The sequence below is a fragment of the Sinocyclocheilus rhinocerous genome, unplaced genomic scaffold (genome assembly GCF_001515625.1).
Source record: "Sinocyclocheilus rhinocerous isolate Xijiao unplaced genomic scaffold, SAMN03320098_v1.1 scaffold662, whole genome shotgun sequence".
Taxonomy (NCBI): domain Eukaryota; kingdom Metazoa; phylum Chordata; class Actinopteri; order Cypriniformes; family Cyprinidae; genus Sinocyclocheilus; species Sinocyclocheilus rhinocerous.
Window position 1 is genome coordinate 3,768,994 of NW_015639782.1, and position 12,364 is coordinate 3,781,357.

At 37.0% G+C, this 12,364-nt stretch overlaps 2 protein-coding genes across 3 annotated transcripts in view; both read left to right on the forward strand.

The window, feature by feature from the left end:
• Positions 1-9,406, forward strand: part of LOC107752068 (gamma-aminobutyric acid receptor subunit pi-like) — a 20,495-nt gene extending 11,089 nt beyond the window's left edge. The window contains exons 2-11 of the mRNA XM_016567920.1: positions 5,550-5,621; positions 5,857-5,940; positions 6,025-6,137; positions 6,244-6,311; positions 6,402-6,619; positions 6,741-6,823; positions 6,940-7,077; positions 8,075-8,227; positions 8,332-8,525; positions 8,610-9,406. Coding sequence (XP_016423406.1) covers positions 5,550-5,621; positions 5,857-5,940; positions 6,025-6,137; positions 6,244-6,311; positions 6,402-6,619; positions 6,741-6,823; positions 6,940-7,077; positions 8,075-8,227; positions 8,332-8,525; positions 8,610-8,927 — 1,441 coding nt within the window. The 3' untranslated portion in view covers positions 8,928-9,406. The remainder of the gene's footprint in view (positions 1-5,549; positions 5,622-5,856; positions 5,941-6,024; positions 6,138-6,243; positions 6,312-6,401; positions 6,620-6,740; positions 6,824-6,939; positions 7,078-8,074; positions 8,228-8,331; positions 8,526-8,609) is intronic.
• Positions 9,407-10,834: 1,428 nt separating this feature from the next.
• Positions 10,835-12,132, forward strand: LOC107752033 (securin-like). 2 transcript variants are annotated; one of them, XM_016567885.1, is made up of 6 exons: positions 10,835-10,981; positions 11,201-11,304; positions 11,387-11,541; positions 11,616-11,688; positions 11,774-11,923; positions 12,020-12,132. In XM_016567885.1, the coding sequence occupies exons 2-6, from the start codon at positions 11,214-11,216 to the stop codon at positions 12,103-12,105; spliced, it is 555 nt and encodes a 184-aa protein (XP_016423371.1). In that variant the 5' UTR covers positions 10,835-10,981; positions 11,201-11,213; the 3' UTR covers positions 12,106-12,132. The 2 variants fall into 2 exon arrangements, with proteins under 2 accessions (XP_016423371.1, XP_016423372.1); XM_016567886.1 differs by having other exon boundaries at positions 10,837-10,978; positions 11,206-11,304; positions 12,020-12,130.
• Positions 12,133-12,364: the final 232 nt, after the last annotated feature.

Below are 12,364 nucleotides of genomic sequence, written 5' to 3' on the forward strand. Positions count from 1 at the left end.
TTTAAAGTGAAAAACACCTTAACCACTCAGTAATTACTAAGTAATTTAATAAGTTATTTAACATATTTTATATCTGACACATACATTTGTGTGAGGCACTAGTGATATTTTACCAGACACTGTAATCTGGAATATGTGGTTTTGTGCTTAACACAATATAAATGCAGTCGATGCCTTCATTAAGGATGTGAATTGTTTTTGTCAAGAGAACATCATTATTTATATTCAAGCAGGGGCGGATTTAGTGAATTGGGGGCCCCAGGCAAAACATAGGAATGGGGCCCTATACATTTGCACACATTTTCCTAGATCAACCTTGAGGTTCCATTTTGTTGTTTTCAGCATAAGCCTGTGTGCAAAGGCTGTCTAATTCTAAACTTTAAAATACATTTATTTTTAGTTGTTTTAACTACAAATTTAAATAAAACTAAATTAAAATAAAAAAATAATGAAAAGGCAATTATACATTATATAACAATGTTAGTTTAAATGTTTAACCTAGATAAATGTGCATATCCAACCGTTTGCGGAGGAGTGGAAGCTGAAGCACTCTGCAGGACATAGAGGCGCCAGTGCGATCACTTGCTTTTTTTTCTAACAGTGGAAACAACTTAAAATACGCAATCATTTTTGCTCATAAAGGTAAGAGTAATACATCATTCTAAACTGTAAAGGGTCTAGTTTTATTTGTGTGCACTCACAATATCAACAAAACGTTGTGCTTTTGTAAAATAAAGAAATTACTTGTTAACAACGGACCATTATTCTAAAGTGTTACCCATAAATTAAAGAGAACCTGAAAGGAGTGGCAGAGGAGGAAGAAAAGGAAGCAGGCATGTTGATAATCTGTCAAGTGGATTGTGATGGGAACGAAGGATGGAGGAAATAGCTATTCATGTGCTGAGACGATTGGTGGCGGTCATCTGATTTTCCCCCATAAACCATGCATCTCAGGCTCTATCTCGGTTCGATTCAGACATAAGTTACTGGCTCAGACAACATGCTGGTCTAAGCTCTTCTGCTGGATTTCAGTAGTTCACCAGTCAGAGCCTGATGTCTGCAGGTCTAAAGGGGAGGATGCCAGGCCATTCCTTCATCTAGGGCGCATCTGGTGCCTCTCAGATCTGAGCGCTACTATCCTGTCAAATAAGCTAGCAAAGGTTGGGAGCTTCTTAAACAGGCCTCGCAAAAACAACCGCATTGGTGTAGGTTTCTAAGCTGTGGAGGCATCATTTGAGAAGGTTTTCCATTTCAGAAACCGTCTGATTTGCACCAGAAGAAAGACATTAATCCAAGAAGGAAGCAAGGCTTCCCTGGAGCCAGAGGTTATATAATTGAACTTACTGAGGCGTCACCTGTGTGTCTCTGTGCTGTCAAACATTCATTTATCCGTCGGTTTGAATCCAGCGCCTCTGTTTACAATGTTGTGTGGGTTTAAAGCCTGAGGACGATGTGAAGAGTCGGCTTCAATTATGGAGAGCCGGTCAATCCGTAGGGATATGATTAAAGCAGGTCCACTGTCCCTCTCCGGCAGCATTCCATCTGACAAAATAATATAAATGGAAGACTGTTGAACAAAAAGCGATAAGACATGGATGGACACGAAAAACAACAACAACTGCTGTCAAATTGATATGTTACTTGAGTTGTAAATTTATTTATTTATTTATTGCCAAACACCCTAGATGTTTGGAATTTAGCTTTTTTTTAAATTTATTTTTATCAATTTAATTTTAATCCAGGCCTGGATGGAATCTGTTGATTATTTTGTTGTTGACATTTTCTGCACTCATTTGCAGCAAAAATGTCAGCATTCCAAGAAACAGATTTAGAGGTGTAAGGCTATAGTAGGCGAAAAACAGCATGTGAAATTGAAGTCTCTGGCTTGAGTTGTAAATTTATTTATTTATTTATTGCCAAACACCCTAGATGTTTGGAATTTAGCTTTTTTTTTTTAAATTTTATTTATTTTTATCAATTTAATTTTAATCCAGGCCTGGATGGAATCTGTTGATTTTTTTGTTGTTGACATTTTCTGCACTCATTTGCAGCAAAAATGTCAGCATTCCAAGAAACAGATTTAGAGGTGTAAGGCTATAGTAGGCGAAAAACAGCATGTGAAATTGAAGTCTCTGAATTCACATTATTCATAAAACAGTGGCTAAAATCTGATGACCTACTACTTCTGTTGAGATTTTGAATTGTGCATCCAATGGCCACTTTATTATTTCATGAGGCCACGAAAGAGTATTCGTGAATGACAGCATAGCGACGCAACGCACACTGGTAGATCACATGACAATAACATGACTAATGTAATAAATCCAGATTACATTCAGACTATATAGATATATACATATTATATATCCTCATTTGTAAGTCGCTTTGGATAAAAGCATCTGCTAAATGATTAAATGTAAATGTCAATGTAAATATTTTAACAGTCACGAAGCAAATACTTATTCAAAAGCCCACATGTTGCACTGGCCAATATGGAAGTTGTCTTGGACTGATACTGACACCTAGTTTTGTGGATGTAGCATTACTGGAAAGCATTAAGCATTAAGTTTTCAGCTAATGATTCGATCAAATGACAATCGGTTTTTGACTGGGTGTAAATAGTGGTTCAGTAGACAGCCTACTACTAAACACTCTATCCTGAGAAATCCTAAAAGAACATACTGATAAACATGATGAAAAGATGGGGAGAAAACAGCATGACAAGAGACAGAGATAGAAAGGAGAATTGGGGAAATAAAATGTCATATATCATCTTACAGAAACTTCAAAAGTAACAGGTGTGTCAAAAATGATAGGGACACAGGAAACAAAAGAAATGAAAGACACCGATGCAAAACGGAATGTGAATTTGCAACAAGGAACAAACAGCATTGTCATTGAAACTAGAAAGGTGCAGTTGCGTGAGAGGAAAAGAGAGAGATTAGAAGAATTCAGCATGTCACAAGCCACATGAGATTGTCAATGACACTGATTTATAGGGAGCCGAGCAATGAAGAGATTCATCTATAAAACTACAGGTGCCATCAGATGCATGAGATACAGCTGTGCACATGTACATAAGAGAGAGAGAGGGAGAGAGAGAGACATTGGGAGGTTGGGGGAATGGGGAGGCAGAGAGGGGTTATTCTCTGAGCTAGTCAAGTGACGAGTGTGAGGGAAGCCATGCTTGGACGGAAGAGACACACTGTGTGCTGAGACAATTAGATATACAAGAAACAATAAGATATTTAAAGAAGTCATAGGAGACCCATGAAAAAAGGAGACAAAGAAAAGGATTGAGAACAACCTGGATACGTTTTGCTGGAACACTAAGAGAGAAAAAGAGACCAAGAAGAAGAGTGAAGGGTAAAGCCATCTGCATCTCAGATCTCCACAGGTAACTGCTGTCATTGTGATGTTCATGCGGCATGACAGAGACAGGGACAGCTGATGGATGGAGGGAGGAGGTGGAGGAGGAGAGGAATAATTGAAGAATGGGAAAATGGAAATGAGAAAGAATATGTAGTTGAAAATGATGAGATGGGTGACGTGCCTACAAGAAGATGGAACACTGTTTACATTCTGGAGAATATATGTGATAGATTTTGTAATGTTAATTCTGGCAGTAAATATGTGATTTTAAATTACTGCAATAGTGAGGGCTTGTGAAAAAGCTGGAAATAAATATGTATATATACATATATTTTAAAATATTTAAATATATACATGTTAAATTGCTGACAAATGATAATCTCAAGACTTGTACTCTGTCACACTTCAGGGGGCAAAGTGTCTGATTTATGTGACTAATTTAGAAATAGAAGTGCACTGACATTTTGAAAGATTGCTCTAATCTAAAAGAATCCACTGAGAAAAAGAGAGGAGGAGAGAGAGACTTAGAATAAAAGAAAAAGAAAGCGAGAGAGAAAGAGAAATGGTTGGTGGGGGCTGATCTGTGGTAAAATGGTCCAGCGCCTTTCATTACGGACTGCTTCTTGTTCAGGTCCCATGACAATAACTGCAGTGGCAATTGCTGGTATGTCTTGAGGCAAGGCAATCAGCATCATAAGATTAAAGTAAAGAGAAAGAGTGACTGGGAAGTTGTGCATTTAATAAAATGGTACATTAATGAAAAGCTGTTGGTGGTGCAGTTGCGTGCGTGTGGGCAGAGAGGACTGCTGCCATCTTGTGGTAAAGTTCTGGGACATTAAAGTTTGCATGGTTTATGGGTATTTAGGAGGGTCAACAGGACCAGTCCCCCAGGACCTTAAGCTGAGAGACACCTGAAAAAAAATGCAAATGGAAAATTAATATTCATGGAGAAACAGTGCTTAAATGTACTCAATTAACAAATTATAACTGCATTCAAAAGTGTATTAATAGAATTACCAATTGTATTAATACTGCAAAAAGATATTGCAGACAGGGTTCCCACGATCACTGAAAATCTGAAAATGTCATGGGATTTTAAAATTGTGTTTACCAGAACAGGAAAAATAGAAATTTCTATTCACAATCAAATCAGTCACTTAAAGGGATAGTTCACCCAAAAAATGAATATTCTGTCATTATTTACTCACCCTCAAATTGTTCTAAACCAGTTTGACTTTCTGTCTTCTGTTGAATATAAAAGAAGATATTTTGGGGGCAAACAGTTTATGGGGGGCTCGAGCCCCTGCCCCTTTAATCATGGACGCTAAAGTTTTTGGGTCAACTCTCCCTTTAAATAAACTAGACGAGAAGCTAAAACTGCAGTTCTTTCCCAGGGATAATTTTTATATAAAATCTCAATAAAGAAATAAAGCCAGAAGTCTAAGACATTTCAAGAGCCAAACATGCAATACAAAGGCGCAATCAAAAGATCTTATTCTCTAATTTGTATTTGTGTTTTTTTTTTCTGGACTCCTTTTTAATGGTTAAATTACATTTTATTAATCAAAAAGCATGTCTAATTAATTAAAATCATGAAACTTAAACAATTTAACATCAATTTATTAAAAGTTTAACAAAAATTACGTTTAAGGCCCAATGAAATGTTTTATTTTTTCCAACCTTATGTTTTTTTGTTACCAAATTCTGATTTAGCATGTCTAATAATTTGAAAGCATAAAAACAAATTTATTCTTACAATAGCCTTATGATTTTTTGCTCAGAAATTTTGTGTTGTGTATTTACATTTTTAAGGCATAACATATTCATTTAATCTATCTTTTGAGCAATGAAAATTAAACACATTTAATTTTTTGGAAAATAAAAGTAATTTAATATTACAATTAAAACATTGAAGAAATATTGTATGATTATTCCTTAAAAATAAGATTTTAATAATTTTAGTAGTAGTAGTAGCAGCTTATTACGTACATTCTACTGAACAATAGTCATATATTTCTGCCGCAATGCCTTCAAGTTAAACCGAACTTTTATTTTGACGGGTTGCCGTGAATACCTTTACATTTCTGAGTGTATATGATATGAGGATAGTTTTACTATCCTAAACGGTCAAATGCTCATGAAGTGACTCTCGGAGCAGTTCTGGAGATGTTCATGTATTTATGTCCTCATTTAGTGAGACGGCAGACGCTGAAATCGCCACAAGCGTCAGGCGCGCTTCAGTACAAGTGGTAAACAAAACCGCACGTCTGCGCCATTCATTAACACAGAGACACGAATAATTCATATTTAAATAGTCGTTTTGTGATTTGGGGTATCGCCCCCCTAATATAATGGCAGGGGAAACAGTGTGTGGGATGACAAGGTTAGGACCATCAGCAGCTGGTGCCCAGGGTGTCGAAGGGCCGTAATCCGTACATGATGGGGACAATTTTAACATATTTTTTTCTTAAATTCTCTTCACAGCCACTGCTCATCTGTTTCACATTATCACAGAATGCTGCTCTATCTTCTGTTCTGGATGAGTCTATTTCTGTTGATTACAAACGGGTGAGTAAAGAGATAAACATCTGACGCACTGAGACTAAGAATCACCTGACATCCACACTATTAACATTTCTCCCTGTCCTCCAGTGAAAGAGGATTTTATGGGAATCATTATGGCGAGTGGAATGATTCGCAACTGCAGCCCACCATACAGAAGCTGATGAAAGGCTACAATCGATACCTAAGGCCAAACTTTAACCGTGAGGGCTACCTGAAGCTACTTAAATATAGATAGAGAATTAAAAAAAACATATAGTTTTTTAAATAATTAAAACCCAATAATAAAAACACATTCTGTTTCCACAGAGGGGCCTGTTGAAATTGGAATGAGTCTGGATATTGCCAGTATTGATGCCATCTCTGAGATTAACATGGTACTATTTACATTTATAAACTTACTTTGATAAGAGGCTTCAGGCAACAGATTAACGGGATTCTGATCAATTCTGTTCATATACCTTTAGGACTACACAGCCACTATCTTCCTAAGACAACGATGGCGAGATTCCCGCCTCATATTCCCTGGAAATGAAAGTCTGAGTCTGGACGGACGGCTGGTTTCATTGCTGTGGATCCCTGATACGTTCATCCCCGATTCTAAGCGTTCTTTCCTTCATGATGTAACTGTGGAGAACCGTCTGATCCGCATCTTCAGCAATGGCACTGTGCTCTACGCTCTTCGGTAAACACTGAATTTACAACTTCTTACCAAAGACTGAACAGCTGCTCCAGGCAGATGTATGTGCATCTGGGGAACCTTCCCACTGAAATGGTTCAATCAATATTCCTCCTTTTCTCCACAGCATAACAGCAACCATCGCCTGCAACATGGACCTCACCAAGTATCCTATGGATAGACAAGAGTGTACTTTGCAATTAGAAAGCTGTAAGCATTTTCACTCTCAAACTGGTTTTTCCTTATTTTATGTTACTGGTTATTCAAGAGCAGCCTGTTCAAACCCTTAAATCTGTATGTGTGTGCATACATACATACATGTTCAGGGGGCTATAATTTACAGGATGTAGTGTTTTACTGGACCCGAGGGAATTACTCAGTGAAGGGGTTAGATACACTGCGTCTGGCCCAGTACAGTGTGGAGAGCTACTACACAACCGTATCTGAAGCTGTGTATGAAACAGGTAAAAACATCTCATTTTATTGTGAGTATCTTGGCCACTTTTAGTTTATTTTACTAAAAAGTACCAGTCAGTCTTTCAGTCACATTCTACATTTATATTTACGCATTTGGCAGACGCCGTCCTTCTACGCTGCTTACAGCGCAATCATGGTTTACAAAATCCCAAAAAAGAATTTGGACACTTAAGTCAGACTTAAAAGATGTATGAATGTCACTCCATTTGATAACAAAAGATCATCCAAGTGGCATTTCAAAGAAAATAGCACAAGCGCTACAAGCATAACTATTCCACAAAAAGAGGTTTTAGGTTTAGAATGATAATCCAAACAATTGCATAGCATATTTGTCTGCAGATGCCACTTGGTTTGATCATCTGTTTATTTATTTTTTTAATGGACTAAAATTCATACTACTTTTTGGTCCCACTGTACATTTAATTATTACATGTATTTCCTAGTAATCAAACTTTGGTGTTGCTAGTGCTGCTAGAAACTGCTGTTTAAAAAATAAAAATCAGTTAAATTTACAGTTAAAATAATACACTGACAATCTATCAGCTATTACAGGATGGCATGTTGGTGCCTGCATATTTTATCTTATAATCACACATTTTTAAGTGATATAATGTTAATGTTACTAATCTACTACAACTACCAATATTAGCATTTTACATTATAATGTACCGAAAACCACATGATAATACAGGTATTAAAACAGAAAGCAACCGCAGGGACTTCTGGGAATGTATTTTTATGGTTTCTTAGACACACACACACACACACATATATATATATATATGGTTTTTACTTGAAAAAAAAAAGTATTTTATATATAATGCAATATTAAACCATTTTCATTGTATATGATAAAATATCTTACAGTTAATCAATTAACTATTTTTAATGTAACATTTTTAGTACTTTTTGTGAAAATTGCACTTTTTTTTTTCTTCTTTTTTTTTACAGTGAATAACCTGCAATATTCTGGATCTGTTGCAGGTTTTTACCCGAAGCTAGTGCTGCACTTCTCTTTACGTAGAAATGTGCTGTTCTTCATTCTGGAGACATATGTGCCCTCAACACTGCTGGTGGTTCTGTCATGGGTGTCTTTTTGGATCAGTCAGTCCTCCGTTCCAGCTCGTACCTGCATCGGTCAGTGATTCCAAGAGCTTATTACTCTAAAAAACATATGCTACAAAAGATTTCTGGATTACAGAAAAACTAAATATTCTCTATCAAATCCATTTATTTGACAGGGGTGACCACCGTTCTTACCATGACCACACTAATGATGGGTGCCAGGACCTCGCTTCCCAATGCCAACTGCTTCATTAAGGCTATCGACGTCTATCTCGGCATCTGTTTCACCTTCATCTTTGGTGCTCTGCTGGAATATGCCTGTGCTCATTTCTGCACCATGCAGCACCAAACCATTGAAGATGTGCAAAGGGTGAGAAACCTCTGGATAGTGGCTAAAATGACACATTTTTTACAACCTGTTGTATTTTTTAATTTTTACATGAAATTTTCACAGGAACTGCTCAAAGAATTTGAGGAGTCAAATGGTATGACTCACTTGGCAAATTCAACGTCACCCAAAAAGATGCAGACCGAAGAATCCACTCACCAGGAGACGCCAGAACAATCTGTGTCATGCGAAGGGAATGAGGCCACAGACAAGAAGAAAGAGAAGGGGTGCGGTTTGTCCTCCGTAAAGCAAATGTCTCGCCGAGCAGCATCCATGATGAGTGTCGAGAATCCTAACAACATCGACAGACATGCACGTGTATTTTTCCCCATGGTATTTCTCCTTGTCAATATTTTCTACTGGCTCTACTACCTTTTATTCTAATGGATGAACCACTCTTAATGAACAAAGTATTGCACAAATGACTGTAAAAGTGAAAAGACTGTTGACTCCCTATCAATTACAGTTAAATAGTGGCCTATAACAAGGACCTGGACTTGGTTCATTGTTGCACTGAAGAAAGTAGGCCTATTTTTACACAACAATGAAAGTGAAGATCACATGGACACACAAAAATTACCATACAGACTCATTTGTAGCAGGACACAAAAAAGGACGCTGTTCTAGGCGTCCACTCTTTGATTTAGCCTATTTAAGGGTTCAAAGCTTTACTTGTTTTTTCTTCTTGCTTTGTTTTGCTAGGTAAACGTAATGCGCTATAAGGCTGATGTAAACTCCATAAGCACTGACCATAATAAATGGCACTAAGTAAAACCAATAATGGTCAGTGTATGCATGTCATTATGTACAGTGCGGTCCGCAAGTCTGATTCAGGTGTAATTCAAACCTGTAAATAAAAAAAACTTTGAGAAATGTTTAAGATTATGCAATATTTCTAGGTGCCTAATAAATTAATCCAATAAGATATTTTGGTAGGCTAGTAGTCATGTTTGCATTATCAATCCAATTATGTTGATATAGAATGCAATGTAACAACTGACTACTTAATCACCCACTCATTTATTCATCCATCTACCTTCTAATCCATCCAACCATAGATCCATCCACCCATTTTAAGTGATTTATTTGGAGAATTTACCGTCTTCTTCGGTTTTACTGTCAGACTGAACGCCATTCCCGCATCACCGTCAACATTTCACTGTTCATCCGAGATCATATTGCTTTACTTAGTGATGGGCGCGTTCGAAACACTGCTTCACGACGCTTCGAAACATTTGCGAATCTTTTGTTTCGAATCAGTGTTTCGGAGCGCGTATCAAACCGACCAGGTCACGTGATTTTAGCAAACAAAGCTTCGTTACGTCACACTGTTTCGAACTTTCGAAACGTTTCGAAACTCCGATGGTTCACCACTAGGGGGTGTTGATCTCAAAGTGAACCCATGAACCACTTCTGGTTGCCCAGTTAATCATGTGACATGAAATCCCACGAACTTTTACTATAAAAAATAAAGAATTCAGGGCCAGATGTCGTGGGTTAAACAAAGGATAACTTCCCTTTAACACAGATGGCTATATAGTTAAAAAAATGTGTAAAAACATTCAGTACTTTCAACCTACAAATCACATTATACCTTAAAAATAACAAAATGATCTTACGATAGAATTAAATCCACCTCCTTCTCCTGACTGATAACACTACTCTTTCCTGCTGGTTTTTATAGACAGCTCTAATGAAAACACTTAATTAAATTAATTACATAAATCAATGAATTCATTAAATAATTAATTTAGTTCATTGTGTTAAGGGTTTGATTATACTTAAAACACATAACAAGCACTAATATTTAATAGTATGTAACTGTTTATTATTTATTTTAAAAAATGGTATTTCTAAAAAAAACATTTCCATTTGTTTTGTAAGTTTGGTCTGAGTTCTTGTTCTTTTAATATTTTGAATTGTTTTTAGCTTTATTTTATTTTTTTCATTTAGTTTTGATTCATTTGATTCATTCATTTAAATGTTTACTTAAATGTGTATATATATAGTATTTATAGAGTTTTAGCTTTTAGTTTGAATTACTTTTTCTTATTTGTAAGTCGCTTTGGATAAAAGCGTCTGCTAAATGACTAAAAGTAAAAGTAAAGTTCTTGATGCTTTTACAACGTTTTCACCAGCCAGTGTCGCCAGCATGTGCTGTTTCAAGTGCTTCGAAACATCGAATCATTTTTCGAAGCAATTGGTTCAATGCTTCGAAAAGCTTCGTTTCTCCCATCACTAGCTTTACTCACTCTGGCCATAAGCTAGCACTGTCGCTGTAACTCAATGAACGAAGAGAATCGCCTGGTCAACGAGGAAAATCCATCAGCCAATCAGGAAGCAGGTTGCCTTTTAAAACTCAGCCGGGAAACGCGGAACCAAAACAAACGGCATTTTGCTTGTGTAGAAAAGGAAAGACTAAACACAGAGAAACGGTAAGCTTTAACTAAAAAAAAAAAAAGATTAAGTTTAAGTTAAACTGTATGTAGTGATTAAACTCACGTAATATTCCGCGGGTCACTTTTTTATTTAACGTAAAATTGGCAAACGGACTTGATCAAGCTGAACGAATTGCTTCGTTACAAATCATGAATGGCATTATTTGAACCAAACAAGTTGCATTTCATTGTCTTGCTTTTCACCCTGCCGATGCTGTGCAAAGATACAAAAATGGACACCATGATTTACCTGGATCAGGAGAACGGCAGACTGACCACTCCAGCCATCAAATCTCGCCAGAACAGACTGCACTCTGCTCCAGGTCAGTGCCAATATAGGCTTTGTCTCATAACCAAAAAGGGACTACTCACCAAGTCCCTAATTTACGTCTGTCACATTTTCAGATCAGTGCTTGAGAACACCTCTGGCAGCAGGAAAGGCACGTCCTGGAGCTCCTCTGCAATCGGGCCGAAAAGCTTTGGGAGTCATAAATAAGGTTGTTGCCACCCAAGCAGCATCTTATAAAGCAGAGGAGAAGACTAAACCTGCTGAAGCTAAGGTTTGTTCTTGATATGCAGAGAAAACCGTATGAAAGTTGTTTGTAAGTTGATTAAGTCTATTTTATTCCATCAGTGTAAGGTTCCTGCTCAGCCAGCTAGTGAGGAGTTGCCAGAGATCGAGAAGTGTTACCCATACAATCCAAGCGGTAAGACTGACCTGCTGTTTTATGGCTTTTAAGCTAAACTTTTGACTTCAGCTCTTGACAATTCTGTCCCATGATACATTTGTAGAGTTTGAGACCTGCGGTGTTCCAGATGAAGTCTACCTCAGTTGTTTCTCTCTGACTGGTCTGGGAAAACAGATGTGGCCGAATGCTTTACCTGTGGAAGAGCTTATTATGGACCCATGTTTGCCACTCTCACCTTTAAAGATGCCCAGAGGTAATGGATCTATTTAGAAATGTAGCTTAAAGTTGTCAGTGCAAAAAGTCTTTATGCCCAGTTAAACTTATTTAATAAGTCTTTCCTCTCATGCAGCGGTGGAATGCGTTGATGAAATGGAGGCATTCCTACAGACTATAAGTGAGCTGACTGTTGACTTGCCCCCGGAGTGTGAACTCTAAATTTTCATGTGGATTGTGAACTTTGTATTTTTAAAATTGTTTGCTTTTTAACTGTTATTAAACGTTTTATGAAATTTCTGTTCACTTTTGTTAATCTGACACTAAGACTAAGGGTTTTTTTTTTCTTTTCTCGAGGGGTCCATTCCTCACCAGTATTAAGATATCACTGAAGGTGTTGTACTTTAAACATTTAACTGACAATCTACTAATCCTCTTTCTGTAAATCCAGTATATAAAGAAATGTAAGGTTTTGTGGCCT